Here is a 20,548-nt window from a genome sequence, read left to right as displayed (position 1 = left end):
CCGTGTCGCATGAAGCATATCTGTGCCAACGTGGATCGATGTCGGGAGCTTCCGATACCGTCGACAACGGGGAAGGAGACAGAGAAGGCTCTGCATCCATTTGATGACTTAGGAGCTCTACCGTTTTGATGTCGGAGTAAGGACGCTCCATTTGGTGGACAGGGAGTCCAAGACATGGATGGTCGGTATCGGTGGAGGGACTTGGGCCTCCGGTATCGATACAGTCGTTGGAGCGGAAGGCACTTTAGGGGCATCACCCAGTGCAGCCACCGCTACTTTTCCCTTCTTTGCCGCCTTAAGGGGTTTGGAAGAGCCCTTCTTTGCGGAGTTTTGCTCCTTACTTGGCCTGGACTTCTTTTTCATCGGCGTGGAAGCGGAGGATTGTGCCTTCGATGCTGGAGGCTTCGGTGTCGGTTGGCTGATATCTGAGGCAGGCCTCGATGCCGGAGCCGTTGATGTCAATGGTTTCTCGGCGTCCTTCGCTGAGGAAGGATGTAGAGCCGATTCTAGCAGGGCCACTTTAAGGTGCGCAGCTCGTTTTTTTCGGGTCTGGTTTGAAAAGCGAGCACAGTGGTGACAGGATTCGGGTCGATGAGACTCTCCGAGGCAAAGTATGCAAAGGGTATGACGGTCAGGAGGAGCAAGTTTACTACCGCAACCCTTTCTTCTCAGCGTCCATCGCTGAGGAAGAATGTAGAGCCGATTCTAGCAGGGCCACTTTAAGGCGCGCAGCTCGGTTTTTTCGGCACTGGTTTGAAAAGCGAGCACAGTGGTGACAGGATTCGGGTCGATGAGACTCTCCGAGGCAAAGTATGCAAAGGGTATGACGGTCAGGAGGAGCAAGTTTACTACCGCAACCCTTGCACCTATTAAAAAAGCCCCACTTCTTCTCCATAAAAACCAAAATGAAGAAGAAAGAAGGGGTGAGGGGGGTAGCCCGAAGGCCCGACTGAGGTAACGCAGCAACCTCCCCCTCAGCAGAAAATAAAAGGTGGTTTTTTAAAGTTTTTTGAAAAAACAACGAAGAAAAGGAATAAACTGAGGAAAAAATCCAAAGAGCCGTGAGGCAAAAAGCCAAAACACGCGAACCAATCAGACAACGAAGAAAAAGGTCTTTCCAGCGTGGCGGTAAGAAAGGAACTGGTGGGATGTCCGTGCCCTCCCCTCTGGGCATGCGCGGTGGGGTTCCTGCGCATGCCCGAGGTTCGGGTGTGAAAATCCGTTAAAAGAGCTTGCTACAATTTTTTATTTATTTATTTTATTTAATATTCAATTTATATACCGCTCTGACCCCGAAGGGTCTCTGAGCGGTTTACATACAATTTGATTCCTAACTAGGGCCACAATTATAGAGGGGAGTGATTGCCTACCAGCACCCGGCAGCAGGGCTGGTTGCTATCTGGCTCCCTCCAGCGGGTCTCGGAAGTCGGCGTTCCACCTCCAATGTCCTGAGCAGATCTCTTTCCGGTCCAGCAGCTTCCTCTGGCGGGCCCATCCGGTGCACGGCTCGCGTCAGCTGCAGCTCCGACCAACGTCCTTCTGGCTCCGCCGCACCGTGCCGACACGCCACCACACTTCCATGGCTCCGCCTTCACCTCCGCTGGATTCCGCCACTCACGTTGCGCTCACAGGCCATTCTCCACCCTCACAGGCCACTCTCCGCCACTCCATCGCTCTACTGCCCCGCCGCCGCCACTCTGCCGCTGTCGTTGCCGGTGCCTCCGCAGCACACCACACTAGGAGGAGGGTGCCCCCTGCCACCTAGGGGTAGGTACCCATTTATCTACTTGCTGAATATTAATGCTTTCGAACCGCTGGGTGGGCAGGAGCTGGGACTAGGGCCGGGAGCTTACCCCGGCCGTGGTGGGTCTCGAACAGCCGTACTGGCTGTTCATTGATGTTACGGCAATGCCAATCGATCCAGTGCATGCGCACTAGATCCCATGGGTGTGAAGCACAGAGACCACGTCGAAGATTAAATAAATATGCTTATCTGGAATGGCAAAAAGCCAAGAATTAGATCCAAAGTTTTACAAGATGAGAAAAAGAGAGGAGGCTTAGCAGTATCTACCATCAAATTATATTACCAATCAGCTAGCCTGGTCTGGATTGCAGACTGGATAAAAAATCCAGACAAAAGATCAATAACATTATTTATTTTTATTATAGTTTTATATTACATAAAAATTAAAATAAAATTAGAAGCAGCAGACTTGGATGAAGGACTACACAGTTATCTTTGGATCAAGAAATCAATTTGAAATAGCACAATGCAAGATAAAAACCATGTAATCAGAGACAGTTTACTTAAAATCTGGGAGATTATACAAAGAAGAATTAGTCCTCCAATATCTCCTTTAATGTCATCCATAAATGCATATTATGATAAACATGTGAGAAAAAACAATGACTTTATTACATATGGAGACAAGGAGGAGTGAAGTACTGGTAACAGATAAAAGAAGAAGGGAAAAAATACAATGTTATTGTAATTTCAATTAACTTCAAGACTTAAAAGGATGTCTAAACACACAGAAGCACAATAAGGGAATTGACTGAATTTGAAAAGATAGTTACACAACAAAAATATAATCTATTAGGAGGAATTTATAAACTTTTACTCCGATACGATACACAGATATAACAGGTTAAAAAATGTATAATAAAATGGATGCAGAATTTTGATAAAGAGATATCATTTCAACAATGAGAAACCTTATGGATGAAGAATATAAAATTCACAGCTAGCCAAGCATTAAGGGAAAATTGGTACAAGATGTTCTATCGATGGTATATTACCCCAAAAGACATTGAGAAGATGGACAAAATTTATAAAGGGACTTGTTGGAAATGCAAAAAGATGGATGGTACTTTCAACCATATGTAGTGGACATGTAAAATGACAAAACATACTGGAAAGAAATACATGCAGAAATGCAGAACATTCTGAAAATCAAATTCACTATGAAAGCTGAGACTATATTATTGGGCATTTTACCTGAGAATATTGAAAGAACCTTGTATGATCTATTCAGCTATATGATAACAGTGGCCAGAGTTATATTAGCAATAAAATGGAAAGCAGAAGAATGTCCAAACCGAGAGAACTGGAAAGACAAATTAGCAGAATATGCAGCAATGGCAAAGCTGACAAGCTATGTAAAAAGAAGATTGATTAAAGAATTTCAGGAGAAATGGAAATTGATATTTTATGTTATAATTGGGGAGAAAATATATAATTCACTGAAGATGTTATGTATAAATTAATACTCTGAAATGTCTGATTTATTTGATGAAGTTGTATAACCGTGGAAGTGTGAAAATGGGGATATAGTCCATATTTAATATCTAATATTTCTCTTATAATAATATACGCTGTATGATGTTATATCATTTCTTTATTTTATTGATAGAGCTTGTGTGATCTCATTCTGTCCTAAGATTTCTTAAGATATTAATGTTATTAAATAGTTAATGGGGCCATATATAGCAAAGTATTTAACTTGTATTAAAATCAATATTTTAAAATCACCATCAGATTAATACTATTTGTGGTTTGGTAAACTGCTAATTTTAATATATCACAGTCCTACTATCTATGAGGTATATAATATAAATGGGAATAGATCTAAAATATGTGTTGTTTATTATTTTTCTTTATTATTTCTCTGTCCTCTCAAGGTAATTGTAATTGTAAATGTCTTGTTAAAATGGCAATGAATGACTTAGGGAAAAATTCAATTTGTTTTTTTATACAATACAAGAAAGGGGACCCGCGAAAATCACGGGGGGGGGAGGAGCGGGAGAGCTCCACATAGAGCAAGCGGAGGAGGAGGAAGCACGTAAGCTTCTCCCCCCTCCCGTCAGTTCCTCCGTCTCCTCCACCCCCCCTCAACTACCACTCCCAGCTTGCCGGGGGGGCCCAGTCTCTCTCTCTTCCCCCGTTCTCGCTCTTCCCCCCTCCCCAGTGTCTCTCTCTCTCTCTTTCCCCCCCTCCGAAGCGAGGCCTGCGTGGCTTACAGCCGCCGGGCCTCGGCAGTCTGTCTTCCCAGCTCCCGGCTCCGAGGGGCTGTCTTTCACCCCCCCTCGCCTCCGGCCTTGCCAGTCTCTCCCCCCCGCTTCAAAGCGAGGCCCGCGGCTTGCAGCCGCTGGGCCTCACCGGTCGCTCGCTCCCCTCCCCCCCCGCACTCAAGCTGCTCTCTTAACCCCCCCTCTACGGCGGCGAGCCCGGCTGCAGAGCATTTCCTGCGCATGCGCAGGAAACGCTCTGTCAGTTTGGGGGGGATTTAAATATCCCCCCAATATTTTGGGGTTTTTTTAGATTTTTGTGCACACCTGGGGCTCGCCCCACGTGTGCACAAAACTCCCCCCCCCAAGCGCCCCCAGTGTGTGGATTTAGGTATCCGCATGCATGGGGGCCACTTCGCTATTAGATATATAGATGTTTAATATGGATGTCCTATATAAATGTAAATATTTTGTATAATCCTTTTTTCCTATTTCCCACCTTCCTTTTTAATTTTTTTGTATCTTTAATACAAAAGAGGTTGAGGGGGTACATGATGGAAGTATTTGAAGGGCTGCCACTTAGAGGAGGGCAGGGAGCTGTTCCTGTTGGCAGCAGAGGATCGAACTCTCAATAATGGGTTTAAATTAAGGGCAGGAAGGTACCAGCTGGATAGTAGGAAAAATGTTTTTACAGTAAGAGTCGTTCAACAGTGGAATCAGCTACCTAGGGAGGTGGTGAGCTCCCCCTCACTGGCAGTCTTTAAGCAGTGGCTGGACAAACACTTCTCACGGATGCTCTAGGCCGATCCTACATTGGGCAGGAGGTTGGACTAGATGGCCTGTATGGCCCTTCTAATGCTGTGATTCTATGATTCTATGAAGTAGTGATTTCAGATCAGGGTCAGATTGGACAAATTTATATTTTGATGGGGGGGCGGAATATTCAGCCCATGGGGTAGAGATAGAAACTCCGAATTCCCAAGAGCTAAAGCACAACTTACCATTTTGCACAAAGGAATCATGATAAGGTTGCTTACAACTGCCATTCTTACTAAGGATCACTCTATGCTATCCTATTTGGGAAACAATGGGTGCTGTACAGCTTCGTGAGAAAACTTTGTATCTCAAAGGGATAGAAGACCACAAGTGGTCCCTACCTACTTGACTCCATGCGAACAGAAAGCTTTGATGGTTTCCTTCCAGAAAGTGCCATGCTCAGGGCAAAGAATGCTTTTAGCATTAATGCCATTTGAGAAGAATGTGTAATAGGAATAGTCTCAAGTCAGCTGCTTATTTGCTTATGCAGTCCAAGGAGTTTGGCTTCAAAATGGAATCTAGGAGACTTAGGCCAATGTGCCTGGCCCAAGAATGTCCCTCACACATAATGCTCTGTCATGTCCTGAACAAGATTATAAGAATTACAATGCGAGGAAAAGTCAGAAATAATTCTAAACATTTTAAAGCTAAAACATTTACATAAACAAAGGAACTTATATTGAAAATGACAGGACTTTGTCCTAAGCATTTTTCTACAGCCCAGCAACCACCTATGCATCTTACACCATCATTTGAAATACAAAGACGGATGCATCCCTGTCAAGACTTTGCCCATAAATTCTCATTTAGCATTATGCATCTGATGAACTTGACTTTTATTTGATGAAAATCTATGCTTCAATAAATCTTTTAGTCTTTAATATACCACAAAAGACTCATTTCAGTTTTTGCTGCAAACAGCTACCCCACTGGCATTTAGCCTTTGCTTATCTTTATCAACTGAATTGCTTCTATTAGATTTCCACAAGACTGGTACAGCAAGAGCAAGCAGCCTGGAAAAAAATTACAATTACAAAAGACAATTCATGTCTTGCAAAAAGGCACATGGATAATGAAAATGATGATGATACAAATGCCTCTAAGAAAGTCCCTCCCTGTTCTGTTCTGAAAGATTCTTTCAGACCTGAAATATTCTCTTCACACCATTCAATACAGAAAGATTTCATTTGCTATGATTAAGTAAGAAGAATTATATCATTGAAGTAGTCCTCTTATTTGCACTATACTGCCATTTTAAAGAAATCCCAATTTATTCTTAATGTTGTCCAGCTCTTCCTCTCCTAAAAACAATGGATGGAGTGATGCGCAGTGGGCGGGGGGGGGGGGGGGGGGGGGGGGGGGGGAGAGAAACACATACTTCGACCTGCTCTGGGAAGTAACATAAAAAGAACTTTTTATTATTATCCTCCATTCTAATGCTGCTTCAGAAGTGGGATATAATTCCAAGAAATGAAACTACTGATGCCAGATCACTCTGCCATTATTTAAGCCTTTTTGGAATAGCAGTTACATTTGAGGAAGTGTAGATGCTCTAGGAAGAGAACTGCAGGCTGTGGAAGGTCAGTAGTTCAGCAGTTCGAGACCCGGGTGCTGCATGATGGCATGAGCTCCCATCTCTAGTTCCAGCTCCTGCCAACCTAGCAGTTCGAAAGCAAGAAATTGCAAGTAGATAAATAGGTACCACTTCGGTGGGAAGGTAACAGCGTTCCGTACGCCTTGGTGTTTAGTCATGCCGGCCACATGACCACGGAAACGTCTTCAGACAGCACTGGCTTTTCGGCTTTGAAACGGAGATGAGCACCGCAACCCTAGAGTCGGATTCAACTGGCTTTCGAGCAAGGGAACCTTTACCTTTAGAGTAGTATATTGCAAACGATTTCTACAACTGCTAGCAAAAAAAGGAACTTTTTACAGTGCAGGTGATTCAAGAGGAAGCTGTTTTGCCTCAACTAGCCCCTTTCATTCTTGAGTTTCTCATTTCATTATTCCTTGCTTAACATTTGGAGATGTGTTCTGCTGGGGCAGTAACATGTTTGTATCAGTACGCTGCTTAGAGATACTTCAGTAGGTGGCAGTGAAACAAACAGGAACGCAAGCAACAGAACCTGTACTCATGTTAATACTGTCAGAAGTAAAACCTGCTGATCCAAAGTACAAATTCAATAAAAGAAGTGTTGCTTTGTCTATAAAAACTGTCTTGGGTACACTTGTGGTTTCTTTCTTCCTACTTAGACATTCTTGAAGGCAGTGGCAACTGGCAAGACAGTTTTGAGAATTTTGGCTTGGATCCAGTTGAAGCTTCCACTGATGGAAGTGGGGTAATTTTTGCACATTCCCTCCTCCTGTTAAAGACCCCTAGCTCCCCCCCCCCCAGTTTCTAGGGGTGCCCTATTCCCCAGCAGTAGAATTTCAAAGGGCATTTTGGACTTCTGCAGGCAAGGAAGGTCCACTCCACTGACAGGAATCCCTTCCATTAGCAGTGATTTTCCACTGGATCTTTGTCTGTAGCTTAAAACAAGTATCACAAACACCACACATACATGCAGAATCTCTTTACACAATACCTCTCAAACTCCACAATGGCTCCAAAAGTGGCACACTGATCCAGGTCACCAGGAATTCTACCAGGCCAGGTCATCTTACTCACTGTAGGTGCTGCTATCTTGTATATTCCACCCCCTCACAGATGTTAATTATTCACCTATACCTCTGTAGCCTCCCATTGTATGTGCATACCTCAGTTCATCCTGCAGTAGGTTTTACTTTTTGACTTTCTAACAATAACTGGGAGTGTTTCGCAATCTATTGCAAGTGAATTGATTACCCTTTGTATTGGATCTTGTTTTCAACCAGCTGCTCCTCCCCACCACACATCTTTGTTATGTATTGGCCAGATGAGTTTACACTCCTGTGCATTTAATGGAATGAGTTCTGACTCATGAAAGCCTGTGCCAGAATAAAGTTTGTTGCTCTAAGGTGCCCTTGGACAGGTCAGAGGAAACTTGGGGTGGCGGTGGTGCAATTCAGGGGTACCACAGGTCCTTCAAAGATTCCTTATGAGCTCCATCCACACCGGAACCAATCCAAACATCACATGAAAATAGGTGACCTGATTTGCTGTTAGCATGAATAGGCTAGTAATTGGTTCTATGTATACCATACATTATTCTTTACATTCCACTCTTCCTTGAAGGAGCTCAGGATAGCGTACCTAATCTCTCCATGCATTTTATCCCCACAATAGTCCAGAGAGATAGACTAGGCTGAGACACACTGATTGGCTCAAAATCACACTTCCATCTTTGTAAAGGGACCAATTATTTTACAGCAGTCTCAGTGGCACCATTCCAGCTCCTTGGGTCTCTAGGGTAACTAGGCAGGCCCCTCAGAATATTGTCCAACCCACACTCTGGGAAGCCTTGGCAAAAATTAATACAATTATTCAACATTCTCAGGAAGTAGTCTTTGTGGCTCCCCTGAGCATTAGGGTCAGAATAGTAATTCTGTGCAACCACTCTGTGCTGTCATCAAAATATTAGAGTACTAAGACTTATATCTCTTGACTTCAATATGAAATGCAGACACATTTTTCAGAGCAGAGATCTAGACCAACAAATTCTGAAGAGATGGCACAAAGGATTTCAAGCTAGCATTTGGCAAGTTAGAAATGTTTTATTTGTACAACTAAGCAACAGAAGAGAAAAAATAATTCAAACTTTGTAATGTATAAAACATTTATTATAAATATTTTTATCTAAAAAGTGTGATTTTTATCAAATATAATCTGTGGACTTGCAAGTAAAGTTTTAATTGTTCAGCAGATCTCCCGCTTATTGTTTAATATAAGATGGACTCCCTTTGCTATTCCACACTCACAGCTTAGTGTCACAGTGTAAAAAGCTAAAACCTCAAGTGAAAATAAGAACAAGAATGTAGTATCTGTTACATGGAATGAGAATAAACTTGACAAAGAACTTGACACACACACCCCTGTATATATGCAGACATATATACATGTGTCTGTTCTGAATATAGTACAAGTTGGTTGGACAGTACTGACATGTCACTTTCTTGTTTTGGAACCTAAACTCTATTTCCCTTTCAAAGCAGAAACACTGCCAAACAGAACTGCTAATTTCAATTAAGTAAAAACTCTAAAGAAGTAGTTGCATTCCCACACATGACCACAAGAGGGTAGAAGATTTCCAGAGGTGGTCAACTGATATGCCATCAAACTCTCTTAACCACTTAACTGTCAGATTTGTTACTCCCTCCAAACTGAAAAAAGAGGCTATGGACCCAACACCAAAGATGCAATGGAATGTGACCAGAGAGGCAGAATCAGAAAAATCTATTAATAAGATCTTTTTTTTGCTTAGAGCAGAGCCATTTATGCGCACATGTGAAAGGGTGGTGGCAGCTGCTCATACCCTTGAATGGCATTGTTTCAAAGTTGAATTACATAAAAAGGCACTTCCCCTCTACCCCCACTAATGGGACTGCCCCAGAAGCCTGCTTGCTAGGACAGGGAGCACATAAGAGAAATTAGCATGTGCGAGGGTCTGGAACAATTGTCTGCACACAAAAGAAATACAGTTTATATCTAAAAGAAGCGCCTGCTCCCCTGAAAGCAATAAATGATTTGGGGAAATTAAGGAGGAGCTACAAGATATACAGAAAGGAAACATAAAGTTATATAACTATGAGGCAGGGACATTCAGAATAAAAAGAAAGAGTAAGCTGTGACTTTCTACCTGTTTTCTGACCAAGATGTACTTGGATCAGTTCAAACATTACTTATTAGGCACTCCAATCTTCTGCCTCAGACTTCAGCATTAGAATATTTTAATTCTTCTATGCCATGTCCATTACAGTGAAGGGTCACCTGAACCATTTTTGGCATGATGCAAATGTTAATGTATGTGGCATATCTGCAACCAGTTCAGCTGTCTGCTCATTTTTTTAAAAAAGAGCTTCAAATCTATTACGGTTCCTCTTGAGGTGCGTGTCCAATCTACAGCACAGCTTGTAAGAATGTACACCAGTCTTAGGTGGCAGATGAGTTGCCTCAGTTATTGACTGAATGCTGATTTGAGCTCTCGGAAAGCTGCTCTGCGGTGCTTCCTCTCCTCTTCCTCACGTTTTCGTTCATCCTGTTCTGCTTTGATCTCTGCTTCAAACTTACTGGCTGAAGACAATGCTTGAACCTATAATGCAGTGGTAGAAATGTAAAGAAAGGTCTGTCACTTCTCCAGGACAGCTACGATCTGGTAAATTATAACACGGGCCTGATTGCACAATTTCTTTAGGAAATTCATAATAACCCATTGCCTCTAAAAGATATCTTGGACTGGATCCAGGCTAAATTTTCTGTTAATGGAATGGAACTTTCCTGTCTGGCCCCTCCCACTGCTGCCCACTGACCCCCACAAAATGTTTCTCCCTGGGGACAGGGACCCTGAGAATGGTATCAGTGAGATCTGCAGCAGAGAGCGGGAAGCTATGGAAATTGCCAATGAAGCCTGAATCCAATTCCATGTGTACATACAGATGTAAAAAGACAGGATTCATAGTGCATTTTTTCACTCTGGGGCTAACCAGGCTGGAATGCAAATGACACATGCGCTCATAAGTGAATTGACTAATGAGTCCATCAATTATTTTGCCCTTCCATCAATGCTTCAGGCATATTCTCCACATTATCTATCCATCTATCCATCTAATTTTCATACACCAGTATAAAAATAAAGTACAATAAACTTTAAAATAGTTGAAATACTGCTTTAGGGAGCAGAAAGTGGTTTGCAGCATCACTGGATCTGTTCAAACCTATCTTGGTGTGAATTAAGTGCTATCTTGGTTCCAAATATTCACAAATATGGTTACATGTTCTTACAGCATCTGGTCACTTTGCTTTATTTTAAAATACAGAAATCATTTATTGACCAGACAGTAGGAATATAGTCTTACTTACTAGCCAGCAACTTCTATTAGTCTGAGCTAACAGTCTCAGCTACAAAGAACCATGACCTGTGTATTTATTTATTTATTATATTTATTAGTCGCCTCACCCCTGCTACTGCAGGGCTCTGGGCGATGTACAACCAGATATAAAATAAGATAAAATTAATTAAAACCTTAGTACAATATTAAAAACAAACAGATGGCAAATAACCGATCCTCCTTCCAACACCCACTGCCGGCTACTTCATGGACGGTGGGGAGGAGGGCAAAATAGATGTAAGCAACAGGGAATGGGAAGGGTGACAGCCAAGATGGAACCGTCACTGTCCTCAACCAAAAGCCTGGCGGAATATCTCTCCCTTGCAGGCCCTGCGGAATTGCATCAGATCCTGCAGGGCCCTGATTGAATTTGATAGAGAGTTCCACCAGGTCCTGGCCCTGGTTGAGGACAGCCGGATGTCTTTAGGGTCGGGTATCACCAGAAGATTGCTGTCTAAGGAGTGCAAAGCTCTCCTGGGGACATAATAGAGGAGACAGTCACATAGATACATCGGTCCCTGACTGCTCAAAGTCTTGTAGATCCATACCAAAACCTTGAACATGACTCCGTATTCTACTGGGAGCCAGTATAGCTGGAGTGGATAGTTCATTCGAGGGGTGGGAGATGTCACAGTACCTTAAGCTAGCCAGCAAGAAAGTAGATTGACTACACATGACCTTCCACATACATGCTATGACGGACCCCTGCTTCTTCTTCACTGTGAGGCAGATTTTTCCCACCAAAATTCTTAGTTCCCTTCAGTTACTAAGCTAGCCCCCCTTGTAGCATGCTAATATTTACAGCTTTATAAATCGGAAAATCCCACCCTTTGACAGAATCTAATTTGGCTTTTGCCCAGCCCAGGAACTTGTCAGGAGAAGACAGGAGCCCTCTTTTTAGATCATTTGAAATGGCACTGGAGACTGTGGAACAGTGAACAATAATAAAGATTTTATTTAATAGGCAGGGACAGTATGGGGTAGTAAGGTATTGGAAAGGCTGAGGTAAACATTGTTGGTAAAACTGTATTTTTTTTTAAGTTGACAGACAAGATGGTGTTGTAGCAGCTTATTTTTACAAATTCTTGGTTCTTATCAGTGAGAGATGGTTGACTAAGTACTTTGGTTTCAGTTACAATGTTTCTGCATATAGTTTCCTAATAACTGTTCAGGTTTTCTGGAAAGGTCACTCTTTTAGTGTATCAAATTCTTTCCGCTTTTCTGAAATTACAGTGTTTATTCTTTCCCCTGAGCAGTCTATAACTGTTTCCTTTCTCAACAGATCAGGGACTGCCTCAATAACAATTCCCTGTATAACTGGACAGGACTTAAATATAATTCTTTCCCTTCTGGCCTAATTGGGAGTTTCAGCCTGCTACCCAGTCACTTTTTACCAAAATCTCAAACCCCAGTTCTTGGTTTCTGTGTGAAAACGTACTTCAGCTTTAGCTGAAAGATGGAATTCTTTCTCAGGTTATGTTTAACACAGCTAAGACCATGAGTCTCTCCGTTTATTCAAAAGGTGAACCTGTCTGATAGACTTTTTTAGTCACTCTTCAGATATCCACTTCTTTAGCTGAACTTTTACTTTACTAAACAGTAACTGCCCCTATACACAAAATGAACTCACTTCTCTCCTCAGCACATAGCTGATTTTATATTTTCCTCAGCTAGTGCTGGCCAATCAGAAAAATGGAGCAAACTGTCACTCAAGCTCAATATTCTAGAGCAGCGTTAACTATTCACCTCCCTTCTTTGATTTTGCTGCATTAGGAAAACAGCATTTTAAATATAGTTCATCACACATGCCAACTATTATTTTGTAATAAGCCACAGGAATTTAAATATGCATTCGGTAAATCTGACTGATCCAATCTTCAGTTTTACTTCTCCTTACTCAGAATTACATCTTCTACTCTGCATATAGTGTGGTGACTTACTACAAAGGTGGTAAAGTCAGTAGGAGCATACTGTGATGAATCCCCTAACACTGGACATTATATGACACCCCCAAGGCCCAGTGCTATGCACCAGTGTTAAGAATTTGATCCTAAACGTATCTTCTTGCTTTTACCCAGCCCCGTAGCCAGGATTTTGGGGGGAGGGGGCACTGGAGGGCACAAATATTTAAATTAAATTAAATTAAATGAGCTGCGCACACCACCCCAATCTTTCCCCAGCTTGAGATCTCCCTCCCCTCCAGGTGCAGAGGGGAGGGAAAGGAGAAATAGCTGCTTACCCTGGCTCTTCCTGCTTAGTGGGCTAGGCCAGTATTGTTGAAGCCATGCCACCACCATGCTGGCCCGAAGTGATTTCGCTAACCCTCCTTCCTTCCTTCTTCCAAAGAAAGAGCCACGGGAAGGAAGGAAGGTTAAAGAAATCGCTTTGGGCCGGTGGCAGTGTGGCTTAAGCAATATTGGCCTGGCCGCCAAGCTGGAAGAGCTGTGCTGCGCCGCCCCCAATCTTAAACTGCAATCTTAGCCATGTGCCACACCAGAATGAGGGTTAGAGAATCACTTCAGGCTGGCAATTCTCTAACTCTCCTTCCAGCGCAGTGTGTAACTAAGATTGCGGTTTAAGATTGGGGTGGGTGGCTCTGAAGATCCGATAGGGGGTTCAGCCCCTAAAGCACCACTGCTGGCTATGGCCATGCTTCTACCACTTGGAGAATTACAGTATTTTGTATCAATACTGGACAAAGTGCTCCAAGTCAGTCTACATATTCCTTATTTAGAATATATGCCGTGCATGTGTGCATGCCTAAGTGAAGAGAGGCTCACTCTCCCCTGTCCCCCTCCCTTTGCTTCAAGACTTAAGGCAGCATCATTGAGCAGCTAGTACATGAGTAAGCTTTCTCCAGGAATTCCCTCTCAGACCAAATATCAGATTTTATAAATTTTATTTACTAAGCATATATACTAAAACCAGATATTTGGGAGCGATCTATAGTCAAGATGGAACAACAGAGAATACACAAACATGTCTAGGAGCAGGCCTACTCCCATTGCCAGAGCCGCCCCTGAACTTACCCAGGAGTCACAGGATGTCCTCTTGGAAACCCACAGTGCTGACAATAAAGAAGCCTACCAGAGCAGTGGCAACAGAGAGAACTGTTGCAACAGCAGCAACCCAGTGTGGGCCCTTTAAGGCCCAAACTTAACCACACCCATCAGTTGCCAAGCCAGCCAGAACAGCAGCAGCAAGGAGGAGGAATATTGCAACAGCAGTAACACAATCACGTCAATCACTGGCAACAGCTGCTGGCAGTTTAGGCAGGGCAATGAGGGGGGAAAACAGGCTGCAGGCACAGCCACCACCACCCTATATTGGGTGGTGGCACAGCCCAAGATTCCCTCCCCAGAGGTTGCATGAGACGGCTAATTCCCACAAGAGAGTGCAGGGGAATTGGCTAAGCATGTGCAGCTTGTTGCAACAGCTTCATAAAGGGCTTAAAAGCAGGCCAAGTAAGGAGGTGGCTGGTTCTCTTTCTGGGCTGCCTGAGAGACTCAGTGGAAAGGAGGAGGAACCAGGTGTTGCAAACCCCCTCCCCTCTTCAATTCTGAGGCTGTACAAGCCCAAGCGGGACAAAAAAGGGCACTGTGAATAATGGAGTTATGGGGCATGGAAGCCCCTGAACCCCACAAAATAAAATAAAATACAGTTGCCACCTGAATATGCTAGCAATATGTAAACATCTCTTCACCTTGAGATATGGATCACAGCTGCTCTTTCCCCAACCCAGCATCCGAGTGTGGTAGAAACAGGATAAGGACGTCAAAGATTTGCACCCTATTTATATTACTCTTTCTAGTTGGGGAGTTCCTTTCTGGGACCAAAAAGAACTTGTGGCATAAATTCAAAATTCCCTCTTTGATCAATCAGTTCCAAATTAAAGATGAGAGGGGTGTACAAACTACCATGCTGTGTGCACAATACAGGAGGAAAGTGGGGTTAGACTGGAAATACACCTGAGGTTTCTCCCCACTGAGATCACTGAGGCAGTGACAAGATGACCAAAGGGAGGTATCTATGTTAATTTCACTCCCCCCATAATCTGGAGAGCATAAATGATATCTCCCTGTCAGGAAATATAGCTGGGCAGTGAAAAGCAGGATAAATCTGCTTTTTCATAAAAACCTATGAATCCATCCATAAGACATGCTTCATAGTATGAAGGCCAACTGGTGCTCTAGCTGGTAACACTGCAATTACTTATGAAATTCCAGTAAGCTTTATTTTCCTCCCATCCCCAAAGTACTGATCTTTTTTTTACCTTTGCTTCAAAGAAGTTCTTGGCTCCTTTTACCCCCTCGAGGGCAACATCAATCTCTGAGAGTTTAGCCAAAGCCATCAAACCACTGTCCTCTTCAAGCTCTCCAGCTGCAGCTTTGTGAAAAATGAGCAGGAACTAAATAAGAAAGAAAGTATGAAAAAGAATCATTTAGGAAATGTAACTGGATGACCCCAATATATAAGCCTGCTGGATGGTGCAATAAACCTGCATAGGAAAAAAAAATCAATGGTAAAATTGTATTTTTATTCACTTGGGTACAGTAAAGGAAGACTTCCATTGCTCCAGCTAATCAGGCTGTTTAGAAAAAAAGCACGGTCTCCCACCCAAGAAGGTAGTTTTCTCAAGTAACTTCTCCATCTCAGCTTGCACTGTCCTGGCTACTACTAGATCAGGCTGATTTCCTCAAATGTCATAAGATCTGTTGGCTCTACCCAAATGCTAAATCACCCCATGGCACTTAACAAACATTGCCTGAACTGAGGTAACCAGGTACTAAGATATTGCAAGCAGAGGTGAACGTTTTTTTGCTATTGGTCTGAAAAGCTGTCTTTTGGTGCCCTTCTTCCTGGCCAGTACTCTGTTTTACCTCTTCCATTTTTGACACTTTTGTTTTTGTTTTTGCAGATTTAAACTGGGACCAGTGTTCCCTCTAAGCTGAGTTAGTGTGAGCCAGCTCACAGTTTTTTAGCCTCCGGCTCACACATTTTTGTCTTAGCTCAGGAAGGATGGCTTCAGAGCAAACTAATTTATGCAGTAGCCAAATGGCTGGCTCACAGCTTTAATGCCAGTAGCTCACAAAGGAGAATTTTTGCTCACAAGAATCCACAGCTTAGAGGGAGCATTAACTGGGACCCTGTAATTCTTTCCAATACTGTTTTAATTTTGTCTTCTGATTTCTAGAAGCCAGGCCTAAACCTGCTTACTTCATGGTCCTAGAGCCTGGCTGCATCAAATTAATTAGGTTATATATGGGTGCAACTGTACAAATTCAGCACTTACTACTAGAGGGGAAAAAAGAGCCTACTGTTTCAAGAGGATAAAGTGCACATACTTAGGAAATGCTTGAAAATGAACAGTGGGATAGCAGAAGGCAAAGCTGAATGAAATGTAATTAAGAACACTGGCCTGGTCAACACAACTTAAGTGACTGGAAATTATGTCTTTGCAACATCCTTTAGCCATCCACGTGTAGCACTGTTGTACAACCTCAAATACTAGCAAACCCTCAGGTTCATAAGCAGTCCTATGTCTTTTGACAGAACTGTTGTGGCATACTAGAGAATTACAGTGCAACTCTTCAGCCTGTGATCAAGCTATTAATCATCGAAAGCCTGGTAGAAAATCCACGGATATCAACTTTCAAACTGGTACCATATTGTTAGAAGATATCACTTGTTTTGTGACCCATAATAACAAGCTTTATTCCAGGGACTTACAAAATTTTCATACAATGGAATCATAGCCCAGGAAGTCACAAAAAGTGCTAGCATAAATTGTCAAAAGATTTCTTCAGCTGAACAGCACAGAAGAGCTACAAACAGGAGCTCAAGCCAAATGCTTCAGTACTATGTGTTTTGGGTCACAATGCAGTTCCAAATTATATCCTGCAGCAAATTTAAGTCCTAAATAACATAACATCATCATCTAGCTCTAGCGGTTATCTTACAAAAGGATACATTTGAGACATTCAAGTTTCAACTTCCCCACCCACCAAGTTGTTGGCACTGATTTCACTGTTCATCTTGTGCAAACTTGCATTCTTTCACTAGAGGACAGCAGAGTCTCAGGATGCCAGAAACCACATCCAGTTCCTTTCATGAGGAAGTTAGGCATCTGGCAGAACCCTTTGTTCCCAAGCTTCCCCCACCCCAGCTGCTTAGTAATGTAGTTTTCAAACAGAAGTTTAAAAACTTTCAAGTCTCCAGGGGATGGGCGGGGGAAGATTACAAAACTTCTGGCTGTTTTCAAGCTTAGAATATATGATGGGTGCATTCACCCAACTGATTTTTCAGGAGCAGAACTTGACAGATCCTTGAGCTGAATCACATTCTTGTCTCTGAGCTGAGACACTGCCATGAAACAGCCATTACTCACCACAGAGGCCAAAAAAGGGGTGGTGGTGAAGGGAAGGGCTCTCTGACTTGGCAATCACACCCTACCTCCGGATTTCTCTCCAAAATCCTCATTTTGTTCCGCATGCTAACAATCTGACTAAAGTTTCCTTTGAGAACTTAAAACATATGAACATATGTCAGAACTTTAATCCATGTAGTCTAATACTGTTTATGACTAGCAGTAGGTCTCCAGGGTCTTAGGCAGAGCTCTCCCAGCCCAGCTGCCTTTCAACTGATGATGAAGGGGACTGAACCTGGGACCTTCTGCATGGAAAGCCAATGCTCTACCACAGAGCTACTTTTGCCTTCCAAGTTCTACTGATGCCTTGTCATACTGATGAAGAAACACTTTCCATGTTGAAAGAAGCCGGGTACAAGGAGGAGGTCTGGCAAATTCTTAAGCTTGTATAAAAATGTGCTTTGTGGGTGAAAACTACTACTACTATCACCAACATTTTTATCTTTCTCGTCCTCCAAGGAGTATATGGTTCCCCCCGCTCCTCCATTTTATTTTCATAATCACCCAGGAGGTAAAGAATCAGAGCTTGTACCTGGCTCAAGGTTACCCAAGGGAGTGTCATGGCTGAGAGGGATTTGATTTCAGGTCTTAGGTTTATCTACTTCACTACACTTTGGATGGTGTACATAGTTGCCAAAAGTCCAACTAGCTGGATGAGCATTTCAACCAAGACACACACAACGAGCAATGACTTGACTTGCAGGCAGCATCGCATTTCCTCTCCAACACTATTTTCTGTTCTGATTTCCTGAAAGCTCCTGTATCCTCTTCCCGAGTTCTGCAATACCTGTTGCCAGGCCAGGCCCGGTTGTGCAGTGCTGGCTGCTGGGCCCAGTTGAATGGTGGGGAACCTTCAAGGATTTGCAGGGGCACCTCACTTTCCCCTGTATCCCCCTTTACATACTATATCTTCTTTCCCTCCTCATGGCAACCTTTCCCTGCTTCATTCTGTCCTTCCCAATCACCCACCAACCTTCCTTCTATCTGCCACCCATCTTCAACTATATTATTTATTTACTTCATTTATACATCACCTTTTTGTACAATGGGAACCAAAACAAGTTATATCATTCTCCTCTCCTCCATTTTATTCTCATGAGGTAAGTTAGGTTGAGAAGTAACAGGCCTAAGGTCACCAGTGAGCTTCCCCGGCAGAGTAGGGATTCGAACCTGGATCTCCCAGATCCTAGTCTGAAACTCTAATCACTACACCACACTGGCTTCCAGCAGTGAGTCCTGGGAAGTCACACAAGTTACGTGGTGTCAAGCTGCCTGGTACTTGCTGCCAGGCCTGGAAGATTAGTCTTCCCTCAAAGGCCAAAATAGTCCCGGACAAGCCCTGCCCCATTCTCCTGACATTTACTAAAAGAATCCGAGTTTGAAGTTTGGAAATACTATTGTGGTTGCCTAGTGATCCCAACAATGGCCACTGAAGAGGGCATTTGTTTCTTAATGATACAGGTGCTGCTACTGTTATTTGGGTTTTTTTAAACCCCCTTATGTACTTTTTAAATATTTCACGTTTTTCTGCAAACCTGGGGCTTTTTCAGGTTTCTAGAACGATCTGTCTTGTTTGTTTATGGCACCAGTCTCTGGATTTACAATTTGGCCATGTTAAGACTTTGATACAATAAAAAGTGGGGTCCCATAAGGAATTTGCAGGGAGGGGCTGTGGCCCAGTGGTAGAACATTTGACTGGCATGCAGAAGAAGAAGAAGAGGAGAGATTGGATTTATACCCCGCCCTTCACTACCCAAAGGAGTCTCAGAGCGGCTTACAAACTCCTTTCCCTTCCCCTCCCCACAACAGACACCCTTGTGAGGTAGGCGGGGCTGAGAGAGCTCTTGACAGAAACTGCTCTTTTTCAAGGACAGCTGTGCCGGAGCTTGTGACTGACCCAAGGTCACATCAGCAGGTGCAAGTGGAGGAGTGGGGAATCAAACCCGGTTCTCCCAGATTAGAGTCCGCGCACTTATCCACTACACCAAACTGGCACCCAGGTTCAATCCCTGACTTTCCCAGTTAAAAGGATCAAGTAGATGATGTGAAAGACCTCAGCCTGACACTTTGGAGAGCCACTGTCAGTCTGAGCAAACAATATTGACTGTAATGGACTGATGGTCTGATTCAGTATAAGGCAGCTTCATATGACCATCCTCCTGCCTTTGATTCCTTCTCTCTCATCCCTTCTCTGTCAATCTTCCCCCTTCTCTCTTTCTCCCCCCCTCTCATTTTCAGAACCCCCCCCCCAGCCAGGGGTGTAGACTTTCCATTTTCCGGGGGGGGGGGGGGCTGGGCCAGAGGCATTGCTATGCTAGGTCCTTAAAAGAACTGGAGCCCAGTGACATCATAGGGAGGTGCCAGTGATGTCACACGCCACTGTCACTATCTATGCAGGTGGGGGCATTTGGGATTTAGGGAGGGGCACCCCAGAAATGTAGGGGGGCATGGAACCCCCCCCCCCCCAAGCAATGCCCCTGGGTTAGGCTAAACCCAGGAAAAGGTAGGAGTTGGCCAGGGGTTATAGTGGTATCTCAGCAGTCTCCTGCTGTATCCTGTTTTTGAAATTCACATTTAGAATAGTCACTTTAAGATCTGCAAATATACATACCGTGTGCATCGTAAAAACTAATGGTCACAAATTTGACAGCAAAAGAGGCAACACAGAAAAGCCTGTAGGGGAACAGTTTAAAAGTTTTCCTGGACATTCGTTTACAGGAGTCTTGTTTCTGCCTTATTCATAAGGGTGACTTTGTACTGAAATTTACCAAATTGTGGCATCACAGATGCCTTCATTTGTTAAATGCATGGCTGGACTCTGAGCCAGGGCAGAATACAAAACAGTTGCTGTGTACTCAATTTCTGAGCAATGTACAGAGTTCAGAGTAATAGCAATCTTCTCAGTTCTCCAGAGTGGAATGACAGTCCCTGGAATTAGCAGAAGTGTTCTAGGACTGGAATGACAACCCCTGGGACTTGCAGAAGCATTCTGGGACTATCATTCCACTCTGAAGGCTGTCATTCCAGTCCCAGAACACTGATCCTATTCCCAGGGGCTGTCATTCCACTTTGCAATCTGTCATTCCAGTTATTAATCTAGAGAGTGCAAAGATACAGACGAAAACCCTTGCACATCTTACCGTTTACAGTATCAAGTGCTCTTCAGCTTTCTATGTCAGCTGGATAGACAAAAATGGCTACCTTCCCTCCTGATGGATCTAGCTGCAAGAGACCTTCTCTTCCTGTGGCAAGGAACAGTTATCAAATCTTTTT

At 43.5% G+C, this 20,548-nt stretch overlaps 1 protein-coding gene across 1 annotated transcript in view; it reads right to left on the bottom strand.

The window, feature by feature from the left end:
* Positions 1-8,589: 8,589 nt before the first annotated feature.
* EFHD1 (EF-hand domain family member D1) overlaps positions 8,590-20,548 on the bottom strand; it is a 41,136-nt gene continuing 29,177 nt past the window's right edge. Inside the window, exons 3-4 of the mRNA XM_015426829.1 lie at positions 15,122-15,256; positions 8,590-10,052 (exon numbers count right to left, since the gene is read on the bottom strand). Of these exons, the coding sequence (XP_015282315.1) occupies positions 9,918-10,052; positions 15,122-15,256 (270 nt within the window). The 3' untranslated portion in view covers positions 8,590-9,917. The remainder of the gene's footprint in view (positions 10,053-15,121; positions 15,257-20,548) is intronic.

The sequence above is a fragment of the Gekko japonicus genome, unplaced genomic scaffold, assembly GCF_001447785.1.
Source record: "Gekko japonicus isolate JY-2015 unplaced genomic scaffold, Gekko_japonicus_V1.1 scaffold14, whole genome shotgun sequence".
Taxonomy (NCBI): Eukaryota; Metazoa; Chordata; class Lepidosauria; order Squamata; family Gekkonidae; genus Gekko; species Gekko japonicus.
This window is presented reverse-complemented; position numbering and strand designations above follow the sequence as displayed.